The sequence below is a fragment of the Sebastes umbrosus genome, chromosome 12, assembly GCF_015220745.1.
Source record: "Sebastes umbrosus isolate fSebUmb1 chromosome 12, fSebUmb1.pri, whole genome shotgun sequence".
Lineage (NCBI taxonomy): Eukaryota > Metazoa > Chordata > Actinopteri > Perciformes > Sebastidae > Sebastes > Sebastes umbrosus.
This window is the reverse complement of record NC_051280.1, coordinates 16,484,437-16,507,790: the sequence shown is the minus strand read 5'-3', so window position 1 is coordinate 16,507,790 and position 23,354 is coordinate 16,484,437. Positions and strand designations below refer to the sequence as shown.

The 23,354-nt window shown below is 41.0% G+C and overlaps 1 protein-coding gene across 1 annotated transcript in view; it reads right to left on the bottom strand.

Annotated features, from left to right (window-relative positions):
• Positions 1–23,354, bottom strand: part of LOC119498831 (solute carrier family 22 member 23-like) — a 42,464-nt gene that overhangs the window by 5,671 nt on the left and 13,439 nt on the right. The window contains exons 4-8 of the mRNA XM_037787900.1: positions 10,073–10,241; positions 7,452–7,579; positions 4,788–4,890; positions 3,856–4,091; positions 1,692–1,724 (exon numbers count right to left, since the gene is read on the bottom strand). Of these exons, the coding sequence (XP_037643828.1) occupies positions 1,692–1,724; positions 3,856–4,091; positions 4,788–4,890; positions 7,452–7,579; positions 10,073–10,241 (669 nt within the window). The remainder of the gene's footprint in view (positions 1–1,691; positions 1,725–3,855; positions 4,092–4,787; positions 4,891–7,451; positions 7,580–10,072; positions 10,242–23,354) is intronic.

Below are 23,354 nucleotides of genomic sequence, written 5' to 3'. Positions count from 1 at the left end.
ATCAAATGTTTAAAATTAAGGAAATATGGGAGCAAATAAAGGTCATAATTTGAATTTTTAGAAGCAACTTTAAAACTAATTCTGAAATTCAACCATTACTGAATACTTAATGTTAAAATTGGAATACCACTGAATGTATATCATTCAAATATTTTCTAGTCCTATTTCAATTCTATGAGTAAAATATTTCAATGCTACAAATCCAATGATATTTAAATTTCAACATTAAGTATTCGGTAGTGGTTATATTTAAAAAATAGGTATTCAGTTGCATATCAAATTCTAATTATTGTGGCATTTCTTTGCTTCCGTAGAATACCACATACTGTATTGGTGCCTTCAAATGAAACTTGTGAGCTTGTGTTTACAACATGGGAAGCCTTGTACACATTATGCTTGGCGTTTAAGTGGTTGAGTCGTGAGAACACTGCTGCTAAGCAACGGCAATATTAACGTTCCTGTCAGCATCTACACGTTAGCAGGTGGGTAATATAATGCAGGAAAATGCAAAGGCATAATGACAGAGGAAAAAGATGAGGCCGTTGGGAATATCAACATTTTCCTCAGACATATTATAAAATTACGAAGAAAATAATATACGACTAAAATACAATACAATATATTAACTTATTATGCGTCGAAAAATTAACTTCCATGGCCTCCGCCATTTCTGACGTCAACAAACACGTCACAACTCGTGAACTCGGAGCTTTCAGAACCTTTCCACTTAAGAGGTCGTAAATACCACAAGACGGAGGCGTTCATATGGACTCTTCTCGTGAACACGGTAAACACGACCCCATTTGAAGGCACCATATCACCTCAGTTAAAGAGAATATTCTAATATATATATATATATATATATATATATATATATATATATATATATATATATATATATAATCTGATTCAGCAAATGAATGTAGAATAAATGTGTCTATTATTCCTCAACCACAAGAGTTACTGAATCTGGATCACGGACGACTATAAGGCAGGTCTTTTATAGCATTTCAGTGTGTATCATTTCAGCTAATTTCAAACCGTGCATTTAGAAAACCTAGAGGAAAAGTGCCAATAAACTTGGGTCAAATAAAATGTTACAGCTTCCCAACGCTAATGTTTATTTTGATGAGTTATTGAGGACTTGGCTTACTTACAAAAAGTCTATTTAGACCAAAGATGGTTTGAATACAGTGTTTTTTTTTTATGAATAAGACATGTTTGAAGATGGCATAAAGAGGATCAGAGGAGACTGCTCTGTGATCAGCTCTTGCTTCCCACAGGGGGATTAGTGAGGAGAGAATAAAGAGATTGATAAACAGAGGAGAGCAGTGAAGGAAGGCTGGTTGTGAGATTCACAGCTCTATAACAAAGAGGCTCACCCTCTTCAACACAAATAAGTGAAAAGCTAGCCATAATTACATCTAGGACTTCATTATGTGTCTCTGCAGGGCTTGTATACGCCTAATGAAATACTGCAGGATGTCTGTATGCAGCACATTTCCCTAAAACCTCATCAAGATAATGCAGCAACCTAAGTGATGAGTGGTGTGAGACAATTCAATTCACACTCTGAAAGAATGTGAAGCTGATAAAACATCTAAGCAAGATAGTGGAGCAGTCAATTATTGATCGGTTTATCTACCCAACGCGAATACAAGACTTCAGAAGAATGTAAATGAAGAGATTACCTATATGCAGATGGTCACTGTACTTCCCCAGCACTAGAGGAGAATGAGAGAGATTAACAGATCTGTATCAGTGAGAGACAAAAAAGCAGAACAATCATCACGTGCGACACAGTCAATAAATTAAATCGGGAGTCAAGCATTAAAAACAAAAACATTGAGCAAAGCTTGTCAACACACACTGTTACAACATTCAAAAGGGGAACATGACACATGAGCTTAACCTTGATGTGTTGACTCAAGTCAAACATTACGGCTCGCTCGGTTGTAACTGAATAAACGGACTTGTGCACGGTTTTGATCACCTGGAGCACTTTTTGGTACACATTGACTAAAATGTCAGTTTGTAATCATGTTTTGACCACTCATTGAGAAACACCTAAAGGACAACAAGCTCTTACAAAGTGCACCCACCACACTGAGTGTTCACAATATCAACATGCATCGTTGAATAGAAAATGTAATCAAAATAACATACTAAGGGGTCAAATTGGTATTTAATGCAACGAAATGCAAAACGGAAATTATTATAACTTATTCTACTACTTTTTAATTAGCTTGAAGTCATTCATTTGGCCAGAATGTTGTAAAATGCTATGGATTATGATCATATCATCATAAAATGATTGCACTGAATGTCAATAAACACTACAGGTGAATCATTGTCCAGCTCTAACAGGACATTGGCCGGTCACCTCTGTTATGATAGAGGATCCTGTCAGACTGTGTGCAAAACCTTCCAACCAATCTTTATATTCCATGTATTCATTTAATTGTTTAACAGTCAATTAAGTTACTTTCAATACTAATTTAAAAATGTGCCCACGAATGTATTGTTTACCTTTTTAAAAAGGATAAACAATTCCCTAAAACAGTTGTTTTCAGCAAACATTTCACAGGAATGGCACCGTTTTCTGCCATGAATGAATACATACTTGGTGCACTAGGGAGTATTTCCAGCAGCAGGATGTGTATGTGGACTCAAAACATCAGTACCCATGTTCATTGTAATGAAGGAACATGTCACCCAGTGCAAAATTACTACTAAGGCAACTATGGCACAGAGGAATAAGAATAAGATACGTGTGGTTTTGCGTACACAGACAATTGGTGTTTCTCAAAGTCAAGGAAGGATCCTTCAACTGAATTTTAAGGATGCTACGTCATCGAATCCCGACGAAGAACTGCTCCAAGGATGGTTTTGGTGAGTTTTATTTTGTTTGAATAAAGTGTGTTTTACAATCTGCGAGGTAAAATTACCGTGTTTTTCCAAATGGAGTCTGGTGGCTTTGAGGAGAGCATATGATTTTTATGTTTTGTACGTTAATAAATTATGATTGTCCAAATCCGTGTTGATTTTATTTCTTTTTAATAGTCCTACATTGTTTGAATCTGTTTATATAGTTTTGAGGAATGCAATATTGTAATATACTGAATTGTTCTAAATAAAGTTTGGAAAAGAAAATACCACGTCCATTTCTTCCGCACACTGGCACACTTGCTAGACTGTTCCAATAGGCTTGTTCGAGATGGAAGCCTGGAAAGTAGACAAGATCAGGCGGCAGCAGCAGTGGGCGGTGACTAAAAGCTGCGGTCAAGTCGGACAGTTTCCAGCCGACACATCCATGGTTTCCGGCAGCCTTCAAAAAATGTACAGGATGTCACAGGAATAATTACATCCTGTTAGATTCGATCTATAGGCTACTTGTAGTTGTCAGAGCAAGTCGGGATCAAGTCAGACACAAATCTAACCGGCATGCATTGGCCGCGCTGGCCTGGCTCATCTTGAACGAGCCTAAAGTGTGCTCTCCGAATGCTAAGAAGGAGTCTTGCCTAGCCTCTGTAGGACCCAACTTGGAAGGACCCGTCCAACCAAGGAAGCATCCTTGACTTGAGAAACACCCAATATTCGGTAGCAGGATCAGTTCATTGTTGGTTTATTAATGGGATTTGTTGGCAATAAGAAACATATAGAATAGTACCAGCCTTATCATTTAATTCTTCTTTAAAAGGTTAATGTAACCAAGAACCCAAACATGTTATGTCCTATAATTTAAATCCAGAGTTTCTTTAAATTGAGTAGTACTGCCACAGATATTGAAAGCCAATAAACAACATCACTTTGGTATCATCCTAAGTGGACATTGGTTCCTCATAAAGTACTCACAATTGAGCAGGCCGAGCTGCAGCAGTGACGCCAGGGCAGTGATGATCATAAACATGAGAAGGCCGCCCCGCCGGCCCATCAGGCCCACCGCCGGGCACAGCGCCAAGCAGGAAGCCACCGCAATGCCTGCCATGGTGTAATAATCTGCATAGAAGTTGTGGAACATGGTCGTCTCCTGAGCTTCAGGGTCCATCATGCTGCGGGCAAAGCAGTGGTGGATCCCATAGCCTGTCAGCCTGGATAAAGAACATACACAGGGCTAGGTTAGGGGATACTAGTAGTAAAGTATGCACAACAAGAAGAAAAGAAACAATAAGAAGGAAGGGACAAAATGGTAAACACAAGGGGAGAAGATAATATAGGTCCAAGCAAATCTAAAAGATGAGGGATAATTCAAGGTTTATTACATTTTCTTTCAGAGAAACTGCACACAGGTAAACACTGATTTATTGACACACTCACACACACAAATACAAGAGCAAACACTCACACACCCTTTCTCCTGGTTGTCTAATGTTTCATAAGGACACAGCAGCTCATGTAAAATTTATGCTGACTTGGGGAGTTAGGGATACCGTGCACTGAAGCAGAGCTAAAGCTGGGTCAGCCTAGCTAGAAAAAGAGGTCTCAGATGGAGAGCAGAGGAGGGATCCCACCGGAGATGAAAAGAGAGAGCAGCACAAATATGGAAGGGCAAAAGCATTGAGGGCTGCTGATCAATGCCGTATCGAGCCTCCAGGTTAATAGTGCCATCTCGACTGCACAAAATGGCGCGTCTGACTGGCATTACCTCGCCCCACACCGACATACAAGCACACACACGCTTTCCCTTTTTTTCCTCTCTCTGGTTTTTTCAGATCCTCCCACACACTCATAAGTACCTTGATAGATAAATGTTCAAACGGTTTCTAAGTACCAATACGAACACTTACGAGTTGACGCAGAGCACCACAATGTTCTTCCACAGGTTTCTCGTCCCGACCATTTTCACAATACACGTCTTCTTGGATTTCTTTTGAAGAGCTCTCTGCAGTTCTGGAAACAAGCAAAAACATGTTAATCTTAGAGCCCGACCAATATCTGACTTTTGAGGCCAATATCAATATATGAGCATGAAAGTTATTTCATAAGTTTGAGTCCAGCAATGCAAAGGGTGGTCATTTTGAATAGTGCAATGGTCTGTTTCTGCTTGAAATGCATTATTATTGTTCTTTAGTCTTTATTATTCCTATGTTGTAGCATCACTATATATAATTATTTATGTATAACAAAATATAACTTGTCTTTTGTTATTGTGAGTATAGATTTTCCCCCAAAATATATAGTTTATGTTGTGGTTTATGAATTAATACTGCTAGGTTTTCTATCCGAGGCAGTAACAGTAAACATAAGATGACAACAAATCATGAGCAATAAACTTCATTGGAAATTATTTTTTAAACAGTAATTTAAATAATATAGAAAATACCACAGAAATATCTTACACATGTATTTAGAAAAACAAGGGTTACAAATTTTGGGAGGAGGAAACCTGCCAAAATGAAAAATGAATAAATAATATAAACAGACACGTGCGAGCATATAGCCGATCTAAGCATTCTGACCCTATGACACATGTTGAATGATAGCCCCCTCATTTGCATAATGAGGCAGAAATGCATAAAGAAATGTATGAAAAAAAGAATAAAGAAATAAATACATTTGGGGAAATAAATGGGGTGGGAAATGCAACGGGAAAATCCTGCAGAAATAATGAATAAATACATGTAAAATAAATTTTGAATGAATAAGAAATAAATGCAAAAAATTATTAAATAAATTTAAGTTAATGAATATAAATAAATAACTATATAGAAGGGAAAATTAAAAAGAAGAGTCGATAGATACAGGAATTAATACAAAGGTAAATGAATAAAGAAGCAAAGTAAAACAGACATATCAATTTATGTCACATTTTGTCAATTAATTAATGCCTACATTTATTTGTAATATTAATTTTGGAACATTTAATTGCATATTTATTTATTCATTTATCGAGTCATTTATTTATTAATTTTTAATTTCAGCAGGTTCCGTCCTCCATAAAAAAAAAACTTAAAAATACAGCCGATGAAATATTAATGTAGTCTGATTTCTGTTTGCATATCAGCCAGCATATACTGATTCCAATATATCGGTAATAAACTAATATTATCAGCCAACATGATCAGCCTGCTTATATATCCATCAGACTCTAGTTAACATCATCATGTCAAATTGAGTTCTCAGGTCGAAGGAAAGTTCGACAGCAGTCTGGCTTCTCTAAAGACACAAACAAAGACGCCCCTGATTCATTGCAACCACAGAAAATTCCACATGTATTTTTAATGAGCAGGTTTCATCCTACGTGACCAGCCTCCCGCTGCTGTCTGAGACAGGTATGACAATGTTCTCAGAAAAACAGGAACGTGTCATAAGAAGGCAACACCTTCAACCCGCAGGTGAAGTGTAACAGGGCAAACGGTGGATGTTTTGGTATCAGGCTGCGGGTTGCCACAGAAACACACCTCTGCTTTTGCGGTACTGTATGTTCATGTTGACTCAGGCATGTGACAGCATTCCACACCGCCGCCTCAAGGTTATCTCGAGCTGTACCACTCAGGCTTTCCAGTGATCCCATGGCCAGGCTACAAACCTCTGAGTAAGACTTTCCTCTACTGAGATCTATGCAAAGATGACCTAATCAGTACTAGTTACACATGCATCTGTCATGTCTGAGTGCTTGACAAAGTTACTCAGCTGCTCTAATACAGAGGCAGTTAGTACATTCAGTGCCCAAACATGGTGTTTTTGTGCTGAGCAGTTAAAAGTGAGAAATATTACTGGAAGACTCGGGGACAGCCAGTTACTATAAAAACAAGAGTGGATAAATTAATGTCTATGGCAATGTACTTTTCTCAATGCTGCGTCAGCACACAGTCTTTGAGTTTTAAAAAAGTGCAGTCAATTTCACACTGAGTGGTTCCTCTTTGAGCCTTTTCCCAACAGTGGCACTGCTTCTTTTTCTAAATGGATTGATAAATACAGTACAGTGAGCAATGCCAGAATAAAAATGGAAAAAGTATACCACAGTAAATGGTGTCCTTTTAGTTTAATACAAATGCAATCTGATATGACATTTAACGACAACACAATTCACTCTGCTCTTTGCCTCTGGCACGACGAGTACAGACGCAGTTTAACCCGGGGTCAAAGTTCATGACCTGCGTTCGTCTGTCGTCTCCGTACACCACCCACCCAGGCTATAACGACATGAATGTACATTCTAGAGTGTCTTAATGTAATGTTCAACACCGACTGCTACCCCCGGAGTGGTCTGTTACTATGGTAACCAGACAGGAAGCAGATATAACCTTGTCAATCTATCTTATTTAGGAAAGCACAGTTTAGGATACTAGCACACACCCAGCTCTTTGAAAAAAGGATACAAAAAAAAACTTGGAAGATGACATTGCAGCAAATATATAAAAGACATAATGACTACTTTAGCATTACAAAACATACAGTAATCACATGATCAAAAATTTCTTCAAAATTAGTGTTGATGTATGCTCTACCTGTGAGGATGTTATCGGTGTCGAGCTCCATGTTCACTCGGTTTTTCTTTGCTATGTGTCCCATGATCCACTTGGAGCGGCAGTACTGCTGAGTGGCCAGCAGCCAACGCAGTGACTCAGGGAAGATCCTGTCAAAAAGACAGGGGATGTCCTCATTAATAAGATGGAAAAAAAAAAAGACAAGTCACGACAAAATGAATCCGCCTTTTAAAACGCTGACTGAAATCGATCTAAAAAGCGAGGAATCTCTGTCTGTCTGTCTGTCTGTCTGTCTTTACGTCTGTCTGTCTTTCTTTCTGACAGTCTTTATGTATGTCTGTCTTTCTGTCTGTCTTTCAGTATGTCTTTCCGTATGTCTTTCTGTCTGTCTTTCTGTATGTCTTTATGTCTTTTTCTGTCTGTCAATCTGTATGTCATAATGTCTGTCTTTCTGTCTCTTCATGTCTGTGTTTCTGTATGTCTTTATGTCTGTCTTTCTGTCTCTTTATGTATTTCTTTCTGTATGTCTGTCTGTCTATCTTTCTGTCTCTTTATGTCTGTCTGTCTGTCTTTCGGTCTGTTCATCACATATCTCGTAACTTATGAACCGTAACTCTCAAAAACAAAATTATTTTTTTCCTGGATTTCGTGGGTCCAGACGAATCTATCAAAAAGCCACGTCCATTTGCGTCTAGAACTTTCCACCATTTTGAATGGTGTCCAAATCTGTTGTTTTGCTTCTCCTCCTACAGATTTTGAGACAAACTATAAAGGAAACTATAAAAACTATAAAGGAAGGAATCTCTGTCTGTCTGACTATGTATGGACTGTATGTATGTATGGATGACTGTCCTTCACATGTCTCGAGAACAGTTCATCCAATCACCTTCACACTTGGCAGGTGCAAGCAGACATACCGCGGTTCTCGAAAATGCTGCAAGCAGAACATTTGGGGGCCAAGCCATCGGCCCGTCCCCGATGGACAAACGCTCCGAACGGGCACTGCACTCATCTCTCTCAATCAGGGTTAGAAGTATCAAATCTTGTTTTTGTATCCTGAACAGGAAATCCAGCTTCACACGCAAACACTCACATATCAGTTACAGGTGGCAGGGCCTCAAATTAGCCTACCAGATGTCATTACTGGGGGAACAACAAATAAACACACGGCTGCCAGCCATTGTTATCCCCGTCCCTGCTTTCATTTGTTATGCTCTATTATCCGGTAGTTGTATTGAGTTATGTTGCGGTGCGCACATTCCTGTGAGCGGTCAGGTTTCCCCTCGCAGATGTGTTGAAGACAGTCAGCAAAAAACGATGCCACATTTGCCTCCGTTGTTGGTTGCACTTCTCTGGAGCAGATGTCTCTACCCAAGTAAAAGTGCAGGACTAATGATCTTACACTGGCATGGCTTTAAGTTGTTTTCCTAAATCAGCAAACTTGGATCACCTGCAGTGTTCAGCCAAATCAGCTGTATTTCTATTTTTGCAGAGTCAGCCACTTTGTCAGTGATGGGTCCAATTTGTGCCCATAAACGTTGTCCGGCTTAATCAAGAAAGTCAACACGGGTCCGTACTTTCCCAGAATCCTCTTGTGCAGCTTGACTCAAGCTTGCTGATGCATTTGTGTATCTCAGTAGTGTGTGCTATGTGGACAGCTCTATCGCATATGTAGAAGGAGGCTACAGTGTTTGCCAATAAAAGCTTGCTCTGCACCTTGCAGATTGAGTTCACTGTCCAATGTCCAGTATTATCTGTGAGAAATATCAGTTTTACAACCTGCTCTACTGTATGTCCTTGACTTCTGTAAGTCTTTTTCAGCCAGCAAGGCCACGATCGCATAACAGCAGACAACAGACCGTTACAAAAGCCCTTCCACAGCGTAGCCGCCCGTCTGCTGAGCTATTGCTTGTTTTCACTCATTCATCAGGATAACAGCGACTACCCTGGTGTATGCCTCAGGTTACTGACTCCTGCTCTGTATCATTGTGGAAACCCCCATCTATCTGCTCTGCTCTCTGTCCTACACTGATTCAATTGCATCATATCACCAGTATTGATGTTTGATCAGATTAGTGCTTTGGAGTCCCTTTTGACGGTTTCTGAGTGGAAACACTCTTTATTCTTCAGGCACACCATTGAAGAAAGCCAAGGCCTTTGATACCCCGTGATAAAATCTATACTCTTGGATTTTCTTCTGTTGGCTTTCTACACATCAGCAGCGCTGTGGAGCGTTGGGCATCACAGTAGAATAAATGGAGGTGAACACACAGGTATTTATTGCCTGGGCTTTAGCAAAAGAAGACTGCAGTAGAGGTCACTGCAAATGGGTTAATGAAAAGACATTACATTTAATTCAGCTGGGAACTCACTGGTGAAAAATGTCAATGGAGGGAAGACTTTCTCCTTGTTTTTTTGAACCATGTAAATCTGCCAAAGCATATACTGTATGGCTTAACCAGGTTTTATTGACACTATTGAAACACTGCTGAATCTAGCACATGCAGAATTTGCTTGCAGATGGCAACACATATTTCTATCTCATGTAGAATTTAAACTGGAAACACCTTTTAAACTTCAACAGAATAATAAAAGATGAGTCGGTGCCAAAGTGCAGCAGATGCTCGGGTTCATTTCCTTACCAGATGTACGACAGCATCAGCAGGAGGGGGCAGATGATGACGGCTTGGAGAACCTGCCAGTCGCGACAGAGGTATGCCACGCCGGGCATCAGCAGCTGACCACCCAACACCACAAAACTGGCCACCATGGTCATGGAAAAACGCCATCCTGGCAGGCACAGCTCAATCCCTGGCAGAGAGAACAAAGAGGAGAGAAAAAGAAAGAGAGAGCACAAGTGTTATTGGGTTTTCTGCAACAGACAAAGACCAAAATGGGCATGTACCGCAACGAGGTAAATACCCCGTTTTAAGATTTCTTGACAATATGACACCAGCTTTACATCCATCTTAAGTTAAAACTTTACTTTAGGATTTACGTATCCCTAAATTAAAACAGATTGCTCCATACAAAACAGTTCTTAGGTAGAAATTAGTTGTTATCAGTATTGTAATATACTAATGACATTTTTTTGACATGTTTATATGGAATATGGTCGGCATATCTGACCCAATGATGTAAACTAGGAAGATTTAAAATTACATTTCACAAAAATAACACAACATACAAATTACAAAATGTTATGCCAATGATATTAACTAGGTCAGCACAATTGTATATTTCCCACTCATTCTATGAATACTACAAAATCTGAAACCTAAATTTTTTTGGGGGGGGCTCTGGGAAGCCTTTTACAAAAAAAACAAATATTTTCACATTTAGAGCTACAGCGCGTGATTTAAATAAAGGCGATAAATCACCATGTACAGTTGTTGTTCAGGGACAGCAGACAGGCCGAGACAGTAGGGCTGCTGTGAGAGTGAACTAACTAGAAAGAGGTTCCTTGTACTCAATCCTCCTCTATCAGAATGGCACTGATTCATTCACCCAGCCATTAGCATGCACACCACACTGGCAGCCAGCAACCACAGACAGTCCAGCCCTTTAGTTACTGCAGTGGAGAGGATGGCTTCACATCAAACCGTAGAACAGCGAACAACGCTGTAATGCTGCTATTCTCGTAATGCCCTGATCTTTTGTCCTGCTTCATTCAACCCTTTTTGTTATACTTCGCTATTTTTTTTTCTAATAGGTCTTTTCTGCGGCCCAAGAATGTGAACAGTCCCCACATGGGCCTTTCAAGGTGACAGGGCCAGCATAATACAGTGGGTGTCGGCGGCCCCGCTTCATTCCAGTGGAAAAGACCGGAATTTCAATTAGGACTTGCCCCCTTCTGAGGACATGAATAATGCTCTCTGTTCACAGACACTATCGCAGCTGGAATGACAAAGCCAATGAGCTGAGAGCAGGGCGATGGGTGCAAGACCTGCTGAGTTTGAACCAACTAACCTCGAGACCCCTTCTCTGCGCCCTGCCGGGAGAAAAAGTGACGGTTCACTGGTTTACGGACCGCATGGGATTTGAATTCTTCGGTTATGCATAAGGCGTCATGTGCACTGAACAGGCCACTGCATTGTGACCGGAAAAGTACATCCTATGGTGAGTTATGGAAAAGTGCTCGCACGCACAGACATATGACCCTTACCCTAACTATATCATTAACATAAAAGATATTAAAATAAGTGTGAATATATATATAAAATATGGCACATGTTCTGTAGATGGTGCTGCAGAATGAGAACCAGAAAGGAAAGGAGTCCTGAGCTCCTTACTCCTGCTGACCCTAATCCTCCACAACCCACTAGATCAGCATTCCCACAATGCCCTGCTGCAGCCTGTATTCTACTGACATAAATCTACCACTAACTAATCTGATGACGCATACAAGAAACTCACCGAAGATGCTCGCTGAGGATCTCTGGGGTGACAAAACAAGTGGGACATACAAGCTTTTTAAAAATAGACCCATTTGAATGCATATGGGCACATGCTGTACAAAGTGGAAATGACATCATCAATGATCAAGCCAATTAATAATGATGATAATCCCCCAAAGAGGCTTTGGCTGCTTTGCTGACAAAACAAGAATATGAATCACACTCTGGTACACGCCACAGTAGCTCACTAGCCTTCTGTCAAGTACACAGCTCAGTCAAGGAGGCCCATTGTTTTACAAGTGAAAGAGATTGGTTGACCACTAAATGCACTCAGTGCAGCCACTCCCTGTATCCACAGGCTAATGTCATGACCTTCTACTGGTCACATGAGGTCCATATGGCCCAGTGCCATGATTTCACTGCCTAATCCTGGCAACTCGATCTGTTAAGTATATCATAATGATAAGGAGACTCTGAGGCATTTCTCCGCATTGAAAGATAACAGAGGTTTGTTTGCTGGGATTCATTTTTATGGCATAACTATGACTTATTCTCAAGTCTGGAGCTGCAAAGCCTTCAAGCAGGTGTCAAAGGTGGGAAGTAAAATGCAGCTGTATTGCAGTTACCGTCCCGCAGCTGTGTTCCCTCTTCTCCATCAACATCTTTTACCTCTACTGCTGTGAGTTCTTGTGCCTCAGGGTGAACGGTACCAGATGGTTCCAGACCTCATGTCTCTGATTGGTTCAGCTATTGAAATAAGTCTGGTTTTGTGCTCATTAACCGCTGTTTCCTCCAGTTGGTTAAGGATATTGAATGAAGGCTGAGACACGGTCTTGTGCTATGGGGGTATGACAAATGTGCAGTGTAACTAGAGCTGGGATGTTGGAGGGTTACTGCAGACGGCGCTAGAAATAAACGGATGATGTCCGCTCAGGTGCTCTTTGGGTGCGCTCGGCCTGACAGAATCTTTTGGGTACGCTCGAATGGATAGCCGATATACAATAGAATGTTTTCAAACAGAAAGCATGTGTTTATGGTCTTTTATCAAAGATCTTTTCAATAATTGCAGAATTGTAATTCTCACCCTTGAAGTAGGCTATCATTGACACCCTCCCTGCGGACACCTCAGTGAAACGAATCAATCATTCTCATGTTCTATGATCGTGTGCCAGCTAGTGAGCTTTTAGGCAAGTGCAGACCACATTTTACTGTGCTTGTGTTGTACCCCAATGATATCTCACAATATGTCGTTGTGACATCTCATCTTTTAAGCAATGGGCTACCTCCGGGTCTGAGAAGCGAAGCCGATGCTGAAGTGCCTTAAACTTGCATTCTTTATAAAGGCCAGCAGGGGGCGACTCCTCTGGTTGCAAAAAGAAGTCTGATTTGAATAGAAGTCTATGAGAAAAATTACCCTACTTCTTACTTACCTCAGTCAACATTATAAATGTGAGTTTAAGAATTAAGAATAGTGACATAAAATTGCAGCCTACCATCCACAATCTCCCATGGGTGTGCAATTAGGAGATCTGGTGATTGTAAAGGCCAATAATTCACATTATTTTCATAATTTTCAGACTCATGAAACCCTGTACAGAAGCATTTGTTATCTTTCTCCACAAAATTATTCAGGCATTTCATTTGTCACCAGTTTCCAGATACTGTAGATGCTAATAGTCCAAGTCTTTCTTCCACATAATAATGTACTATAAGCTCAAAAGGCCTGGTTCACTTTCTTACAGTATTCATGTGGGTGGTCTGCTTGGGGCTCATCCAGACTTCACTGGGTAGGTCTGCAGCTTTATCAATATATTGTTAGAGCTCCACAGCTTCAAAGCTGTGGTCACAGATGGAAACGCTGGGCGAGACCAAACTCGATTCAGGCATGTGCAAAGCTGCTGATGAGTTTTTGGAGTGCTTCCTGAGAGTGACGGGCCAGTGCAGCATTGTCAGCAAACAGCACTTCCCTGATTAGGAGGACCCAATGAACCTTGGTGTGGAGTTACTGCAGATCGAAGAGGTTTTTTGTGTGAAGGCAAATTGCATCCACAGTGGAACATAGTGACCACAGAGGAGAAGAAATCAAACAGTGTGGGGGCGAGTGCACAGCACTGTTTAACCCACAGTTAAATCTGAGATTAAATAAGAAATGCCTCTTTAACCCTTTTAAATCACCTCCCCGGTCATATTGTGCACCTATATAACAATACATGCAAAATAAAAATGACAAATATATGTATTTCTTGGTATTTTTATTTTAAAAACCAAAAGTCCCCCTATAAAACGTGTGCTTACGTAAACTAGTACCAACTAATTTCAACCAAAATATCATGACATCCATCCATCAATCAATCAATCTGCAACTTTTAGCGACAAGGGCAGTCCTCGGTAGCTCTGTATCATGCTACATTTCAAGCCTGCCTACTTTTTAGCGGTCCAATCAAATGCGAAGGATTTGATATAAATCCCTCTTGTGACCGTACACCGCTCAAATATTCCATTTCACTGGGAAATACTCACAATACAGAAGCTAAAGACACTTCCATTCACTAGGACTTTAACCGTGACAGTGAAATAGGTACCCTTCACATTGTAATAGAACATAATCATCCAAAAAGCTATGGTAGAAAGCCAAGAGGGTAGATCATTGAGATTCTGTGTACATATGGATAAGAACAAACTGCAGTTTATTTACATTTACTATGGCAAATAACTTCCAAAGAACGCTCCAAAGGGAGATTCCACAGTATAGTTTTTCTCATTATATAGGGTGTTAGCACACAAATATCCTGAGGTCTCCTTTCTTCTGACCACTGAAAAGGAGCTATTGACTAAGAATAAGGCCATACTCATTGATTAGTCCCTTATCTGGAAGTGCAAAGAATGCAAACTAGCCAGAGGCACTTTCCTCTGATCTGTGTGTGTGCTGAAATTCTCAGCAATCAACCCACCACCAGGAGAGTATTTTCCTTTGTTTGTGTGTGAGTGTCCTTACTATCCCACCATTTCACACAGAAAGATCAGCACAAAATCAAGCTATTGGCTCTTTGGGAGATACAGAACAGAGTGACTGATATACAGCTTGCACTCTGACACAAATATTAGACTCGGATTGCCCCAACACAACAGACTCATCAGCCTGACTAAAGAAGAACTGAAACAGCATGCGTTTTACACTCATCGATATAAAGTGCAAAGGTTGCACAAGCTGATTCTGACAACCAAGATAACGTGAGGTTATATCATGCAACAAAAGGTTAGAAATTAGACCATTAGGTCACCCAGTGTGCCTTTAAACAAGGAAGCGGTTTCCTAAAATGAAGACATGGGGAAAAAAAAACAGATGTAAGATGTACATGTAGCCTAACGTGTTAGGGGAGGAAGTCTGTTGAGCAACCAACAATGCAAACTCGGCACAAAAGGGAACTTTAACCCTGCTTAGAGGGGAAAACAGAGTCTGCACCTTAACCCATTTATCCGGACACAGCTGGAGCGGACTGTGTGGGAGGATTAGGACGGGTCAACCGGTGTATCCTGGAAAATACCTTTCTTTGGCTAAAAATGTCACACCCTACCTCTCTGTATACCTGCATCATCCTTTTCCGGCATTTCTTAACTTTCAGAATGAATAGAAAGTCGCCGTAGTAAGGTCCATCTGATGGCAGCACAGTATCTCTGCAGTGGTGTGAGGCAGACCTGCTGCTGCTGTCCTCAGGGAGCCAGAGCCGTGTGATGGGAAATGAAAAGCTTCTCTCTTCAGAGATTGAGCGATATCCATCGGTGGCATACGCACAAACGGTTTAAACACAGAGCGCAAGACAGGTGAGGTGAGGAGAGGAAGGCAAGCAAACAAAGCATGCCGTCTGTAAGTATGTACCAACAAACAGGAGTCCGACATTGCCACAAAGGGAGCCATTTACACAGATAAATACACATAGAGCTTCCATCTTTCTGTGCTTCCCTCTAGCGCAGAGAGATTAATGCCTGTGATACCAGGAGGGCACCACAGAGGAAAAAAGAAGCACCTCATTACAGGAAACTCAGGAACAGCGAAGAGGCCTGGCCTGGCTGACCTGACAAAACACAGCAAAGTACTGCAGCAGGAAGCATCACAGATCATCCTGTCTGGACAGAGGAGCATTACTCTACTGTCATAAGGATGGAAACATGCACACAGACAGCTGGGGAACTAGGGGTGGGAATCACCAGAGGCGCCCAACGACACAATACTTTAGTCACGATACGATCTTATTGCGATTTTAAACATTTTGCGATATGCTGAGTATTGCGATAAGATATATTGCGATATTTTGCGATTTATTACCTTTTTTCAACTGGAAATTATGCAGTTTGTCAACATCTGTTTTCTCCAATAAGATCAAGTTTTCCCTCTGTTCATCTCAGAGTTTTCACTTGAGGTCAGAGCTAACATTACACAGTTGGTACCAATGGATTCCTTAATTCCCTGACACACCAAGCCCACGGTCGGCAATACTATGCTGTATCAATTTTTTGCCCCACCCCTATTGGGGACACACGTGACTATAAAATCTCATGGACAGATCAGAAGAGAGGATATAAGGGTGTTTTTCATATTACCAAACACTTAGTCTGGCCTGCTGAATATGATTCCTAAAAAGAGGAAATGCTCAAATGCCCTTTCTGTGCTCTATTTCTGTAACATTTTCACTGACACACATTCTTAAAAACAGCTGAGTATGGCACAGAAGTTCTTTTATAGTTGCATGCTTTATATAATGTATCACATATGACCACAACCTCTCTCTACATGGTCCATACATTCACACACTGCTTCCTTGCCACTACACCACTACGTCTCAGGCTGTGCCGGAGGGGTTGCAGGCTCAGGGACAGTCCGTGTCAAGCTCAATCGGATTTGTTCTGAAGTATCACATGAGCAGAGCAAAACCGACAGACTGAAATGCATATTATTGTTGCAATAAATGATTAAAACCTTGAAGAGAGTGTCGTTACTGAAGTAAGGTAATAATAACTAACATACTTACACGAAGGGCAGTCAAATTATAACTTTAACACACTTCACAAAATCTTTAATAGGCTACAAACTGTTATGGAAAAGATCAGCAGAGTGCTAGAATGCCATTCATCTTCATATCACATGTACTTCCCTGGGTTTCAAATAAGATGTATGCATGTGTGATCACTACTCATACTAGACCAGTTTGTGTACAAAAGGAGTGACAGCACCACCTACACAATCAATACAGCCTGAGTGTCTGGGTGTGTCAGCAGCAATTTACTGTATTGACATGAATACAAGACTTTTTTTTCCCCCTTAGAAATTACACTTGCTATAATGAGATCATATAACATGGACTAGACGTAAATGTGATACATTTATCAATCATTCTTTGTCTGTCTCTCTCGTGCTTATTTCATCCATTTCTCTCTCATTGACTTCCATCTTCTTTCCCAGACATGACAAGTTTCCATTAGCAGCGACCTGAATTATTAAAGAGCACCTATTACGCTTATTTTCAGGTGCATACTTGTTTTTGGGGTTTCTACTAGAACATGTTTACATGCTTTAATGTTCAAAAAACATTTTATTTTTCTCATACTGGCGGTGCTGCAGCACCTCTTTTCACCCTCAGTCTGAAACGCTCTGTTTGAGCTCCCGCCCCCTCCCCCCTCCCGAAAAGCCCAGTCTGCTCTGATTGGTCAGCTGGCCCACTCTGTTGTGATTGGTCAACCGAACCAAACTCTTCGGGCGTGTTTGAGGATGTGCCGCACTAGTCGCTAGGCAGGTATTATGCAAATGTGTTACTTTGTGACATCACCACTTTGCGGAAGGAAAGGCGGGACTTCAAGGACGGCATTATAACTTTGCAGACCTTTTACATGCACACTAAATAAAAGGGAAAATGCACAAATCATCTTTAATAAAATCCAACCCTCTTAGGACAACACTAATAATGTATGCAGTGTGCATTTTAGTCAGGGCTCAATACAAATCTACAGAACAAAATCAGCTTGGAAAACAAGGTCATTTTAGTGCAGAATGGCTCCATTATTGGCATTTTGTGGAGCATAGCGACAGGGGAGGTTTTTCAAATGAATTTTAAATTGACGCGGACACTTTATTTTTTAAATCTTGATGACTAGAGAAACCAAATCATAAGATATTGGAACTATCCATTGGCTAGTTTAAGTAACACCTCAGACATCATGAATGTGTAATATATGAAGAGAAAGGGAATCAAACCTAAAAAGAATACCCCGTCCCTTATCAAAATATAGTGAGTGACAACAATTTGAGCTGGCCATTTCTCCAAACCATTAGCTTGAGTTTGTCCCAGAACATCCTCCATTAAAACTAACTTTTTCCTTGTAGATCATCACACAGAGAGCAGTCATGAGCATGTATGCCAAAGGTGACTAACAGGGAAGTTATAAACCTCTGTATGCTGCATGACCCACGACAATAACAGAATCATGTGGTCCGTCTGTCTACTTTCTGCATGTAGTCTACTGTATCTCACTCTACAAGGCCTCTCTCACACACACACAAACACACGCCCATGACATGTATAGGCTTGCCTCTCCTACTTCAGACAAGAAAAGAGAGCAAGAACTCCACTTGAGATGCGTTTATAGACATTTGCTCTTTACTGCAAGGCCATTATACAGACTTCTCAAAGTAAACATCCTGCCACTTATTGACATTTCATAGTTGCTTTCAGGAAATTAAAAGGTGTGCGATGAAAACCATTACGCTCAAGGACACACACACATACACACATTTAAGCTGGCATTTTGGTAGAGAAACGTCACATTAGTCCACAAGTCTTTCACCAAGTTATACAGTAGGCTATGTGTACATTTGTCGCTGTAATGGATAACTGATATTTGGTGTGAATAAATACTTCTGGGAAAAAAACAATGCATGTCTAAAAAAAAGCATCTGATTTTAGCCCCACTTAAACTGACGTGGATGCATGATATAGCTGCGCAAACAAAAAAGCGAGCTCTGGCCCACTGCCCCAGAACACAATCACCTCGTCTCAAGCTGATCACAAAATCATCTCTTACTAACACCCGTGCAGTGCAGCCAGCTAGCATGACTCAGCTAGCTGATGTGCAGCGTGTGTTTGCATGTGAGGGGTTACCAGGCGAGGGTTGGGGCTGGGAGGGTGGTGGGTGGTGAGGTTGTTTACTGTGAAAACACATTAGTGAGCAGCACCATGATGCTGAACTATAGGCACTATGAGCCTGGTGCTGTGATGCTAAAAAGGCTAGCGCACACTGATGGAGCACTAGGGTATAAATAGCAGCGCTGCATCAGATGACTTTCTATAGCTTTGGGCTTTGCTATTCTGCTGTTATACTTTGGAACCAACATACTATAGATGAATGTATGCACTGGCCTAGTTTATACATGAAAGGGCTTAACGTTAACGTACAGAAACACTTCACTCTCACTTGCGGTGGTGGTGTAATTGTATCTTGCCTCTTAAGCTGCCTTCACATGATAAGAGATTTGCTCTACAGTCAGCGCGAGGTAGGGCGCAGAGACTTAAAGAGGCAGCAGGTAAAATATCTCCCCAAAAAGAGCGCAAGGAACGCCATTTACTGTTTCTAGGCAACAACAACAGTTGCAGCTGTTCTCATTTGTTGGGCTTTGAAATGTCAGCGGCAGTCGAGGTCAAAGTTGAAATAATTTGAACTTTAAGCGCAGTGCTACGTCGCGATTATGTGTGTTGCGCCACGCCGAGGGTAGCTCTTCCGCAAAGTCAGGCGACACTGCTCTCCCCATAGGGAAACAATGGCACAGCCAGCGCAGAGCGGTTTTACCGCTGATCGTGTGTAGACGGCTTGAACCTGAAGTAGGCAGAATGTATTTGGCATCATTGGGCAAAAATGCTTGGTATTTCATTAACTGATCTCAACATGACTCTTGGGTCATAAACTTTCTTATTTTACAGGTGAACAGTACACTACAAGATGTTTCTGACAACATTTGAGGCGAGAAATAGGCATTGCAGTTACAGAATATTAATTCATATTTGATCAGCACTCCCTAGTTTGACCGTTTGATTGGAGTTTGCGAGTGATTGACAGCTGCCTCCGTTGAATGAACAGCCAATAGGAATGCTCTCTCTCTCCGAAATGACCTGTGATTAGCCAATATCTTCCGTTTAAAGCCTGAAAACAGAGCCACGAGGAGATGCAGAAGTCTTGAGTTACAATATGCTGAAAGGATAGAATATTTATTCATATTTGATCAGCGCTGCCTAGTTTGACCGTTTGATCAGAGTTTGCGAGTGAATGAAAGCTGCTCAGAGACGGCAGGCTCCAGCTCGGCTCTGATTGGTTGTTTTTCTCCGGTCTGTGAAATCTTGCAGATGCCGTTAGGCGCACAGGAGGACACCAGAGGACACAGAGGGGTTTTTTTTTCAGATTACCTGTCTCATATGCACTACTGTCAGGATATAGTGACCGTTTTATAAAATAACTTTTTTAAATCATAGTTGCTCCATTTCTACCCACTACAGCTTTAAGTCTAGCATTCTTCAGAATCAGAGGTGAACAATCTTGCGTTCTCCATCCTTTGTGCAGTCTCAACATTCCCCTCAGTCTTTACGTTACACTTCTTTTCTACTTGTATTAGTCACTAGTCGCCATTCTCTCCCTTTGTCTGAAACCACCTGGCCACCAATTCCCCTTTTCTCTGTCTCTTTGTGGCAGTTAGCGTATAAGTGTCACATCATATCAGCCATGTTGGGCCCTGCAGCGGGCTTTACTTCGACAGGCCATCCTGGCGGAACTGATTGCAGCCTCGTACAAATTGCTCTACACTCTTAAAAAGAAGCTTGCCCATATCCTGAAAACGCAATGTATTATCTCAATTGATACTTCAAGGTCACAATACGGTCATATACAGGGGGGCCAGGAAGATGTGTCTTCTAACTACTGCATTACCATATTCACAAGGATTGCAATCATTGGATTTGCTATTTTCTAGATTCAAATTGCAGCATAAGATGGCGCCCAGCCTTCAAGATCCATGAACTAAAACTTAATTGCACATGGATTGATGAGAAAGGGGGGATTAGTGTAATGTCTCCAGTGCAAACAAAGCCGAAGCTGGGATTTGGCTCCGACTTTCCTTTGTAAGCAGACTCAAACAAAGCAAGCCACAAAGGAGGGTCATGTGGTTTACAATGCTACATGCAAAAATGTCATATGACTGACGCAGTGTCAGGACTATAATGAATAATGGCTTAGCATGTGGCCAACTGTCATGAAAACGTTCCCTAAACAGAACACCTTGAAATAAAAAACAAAATTGATTTTCTCCAGTAATGTGTTATTGAACGACTGCACTCGTCCTCTCGGAGCAGCTCTCGTGGGGTTGTGTCAATACAGAGTGGATGCAGGGTAAATATCATGTGACAGAGGCCATGCATGATCAGAAATAAGGGCGGCGGTATAGCAACACCTATACAAATATGCAAAGCTCAAACTAACAACTGTCCAGCTAAGCTTTGCTCAAATTGAGGTCAGTATGTAGTACTTCAGCAAGCTATTCATAAACAGAAGTATAATTTCCAAATAATCATAAGGACATGGTTGATTAGTAAAAAATACTGAAACAGCATATGTGGGGAAAATAGTTTGATTATTAATGATGAATAAGTAGCCAACTGCAATGGGGAACCCCGCAACAACTGTAAGGAGGAATTATATTTGACTGATATGATATTTGACAGATCTGACTGCTCGTTCTATGCATGTTAAAGCAACAGTGAGAAGAAATGGAGCAAATATGATTTAAACAAGTTATTTTTACAAAACTATATCCTGACAGTAGTGCAGGAGACAGGTAATCTGAAAAAAAATCATGTGCCTCTGTGTCCTCCGGTGCTCCTAATGGCTTCTGCAAGATTTTACAGACCGGAGGAAAACAACCAATCAGAGTAGAGCTGGAGCCTGCCGTCTCTGAGCAGCTGTCAATCACTCGCAAACTCCGATCAAACGGTCAAACTAGGCAGCGCTGATCAAATATGAATCAATATTCTGTTACTGTAATGCCTATTTCTCACCTTAAATATTTTCAGAAACATCTTGTAATGTACTGTTTAGCTGTTTGTGATCCGGCAGCCATGTTGAGATCAGTTGAGGAAATACCAAGCACCGCCCACCAGCTGGAGCAAACTTTCTAATTGTACAGCTAAACAGTTCTCGACAAGATGTTTCTGAAAACATTTGAGGAGAGAAATAGGCATTACAGCGACAGAATATTAATTCATATTTGATCAGCACTCCCTAGTTTGACCGTTTGATTGGAGTTTGCGAGTGATTGACAGCTGCCTCTGTTGAATGAACAGCCAATAGGAATGCTCTCTCTCTCCGAAATGACCTGTGATTAGCCAATATCTTCCGTTTAAAGCCTGAAAACAGAGCCACGAGGAGATGCAGAAGTCTTGAGTTACAATATGCTGAAAGGTTATTATAGGACTTTTGCCCAATGATGCCAAAAACATTCTGCCTACTGCAGGTTTAAATGAGGAAGTGGTAGCCTGAGTTATAATCATCTGTTTCAGCCTAAAGCAAGGAGCCATGGAGTACTTGTGTTTGCTGTTTATGCAAATGGATCAACATGGGTTATCTAACCAGACTCTATACAATCCTGGTCATGGTGGTTAATGCTTGGTTTGTCAGGGCGAACAAGGTTCGAAAAATAAAATACTAACTCTAGAGTTGCTTTCCTGTAAAATCAGAAACTTTAAACCTACTATTTTAGATATTCTTGGCAAATTCTAAGCCATTGTGCAACCGCACAGGTACCTGGATATGATTGCAGAGGGTAAGGTGTTGCATTAACCTGAATAAAGAGAAGAATGCCTATACAAATTAAAGCGGTTTGTTCGTGACCACTTGACTTACATTGCAATCACTGTATTGTTTTGTAGATTGCAGACTGTTCAGTCGAATGGCAAATGCAAAGAATGTTAAAAAAACAGGATAGAGAATGGTAGAGCAAAGAGGGAGGGAGGGAGGGAAAGTAGACGCTGAGAAAGGAAGAGGAATAACATAAGAAGGGGGAAAAACATACATTTTGACTCTGACTCTTGTTGGAAATATATCATGATAAAACTGTTGTTGTGTAACAAACTTAATTATGTTGTGAGTTTAGCGAGTTTGGTGTTAAATACTAGGCTTAGACTGTCTACAGATAATTGACTAATGTAAGACGGGGCAAGAATGATCACCTGGATTATCTCGTGATGGAATGTTGAGTGGGCCTGTACAAAGAGCAGTTGCAAGGTCAAAAGGGCATTGGGGGTAAAACCGGAAGGGGGAAGGGACAGGATGTTCGTGCAGACCCAAGGTTGTAAAAGATGGAGTCAGACATAGGATGGAAAAGTATTGGTTCTGCTAAAAGCCTGACCCCTCCCCCAGGGTGAGCCTGCTGTGTATAAAGTTAAATGTATAGCAGAGATCGGGGTTCATTCTCTGCGAACTGACAACCGTGTTGCAT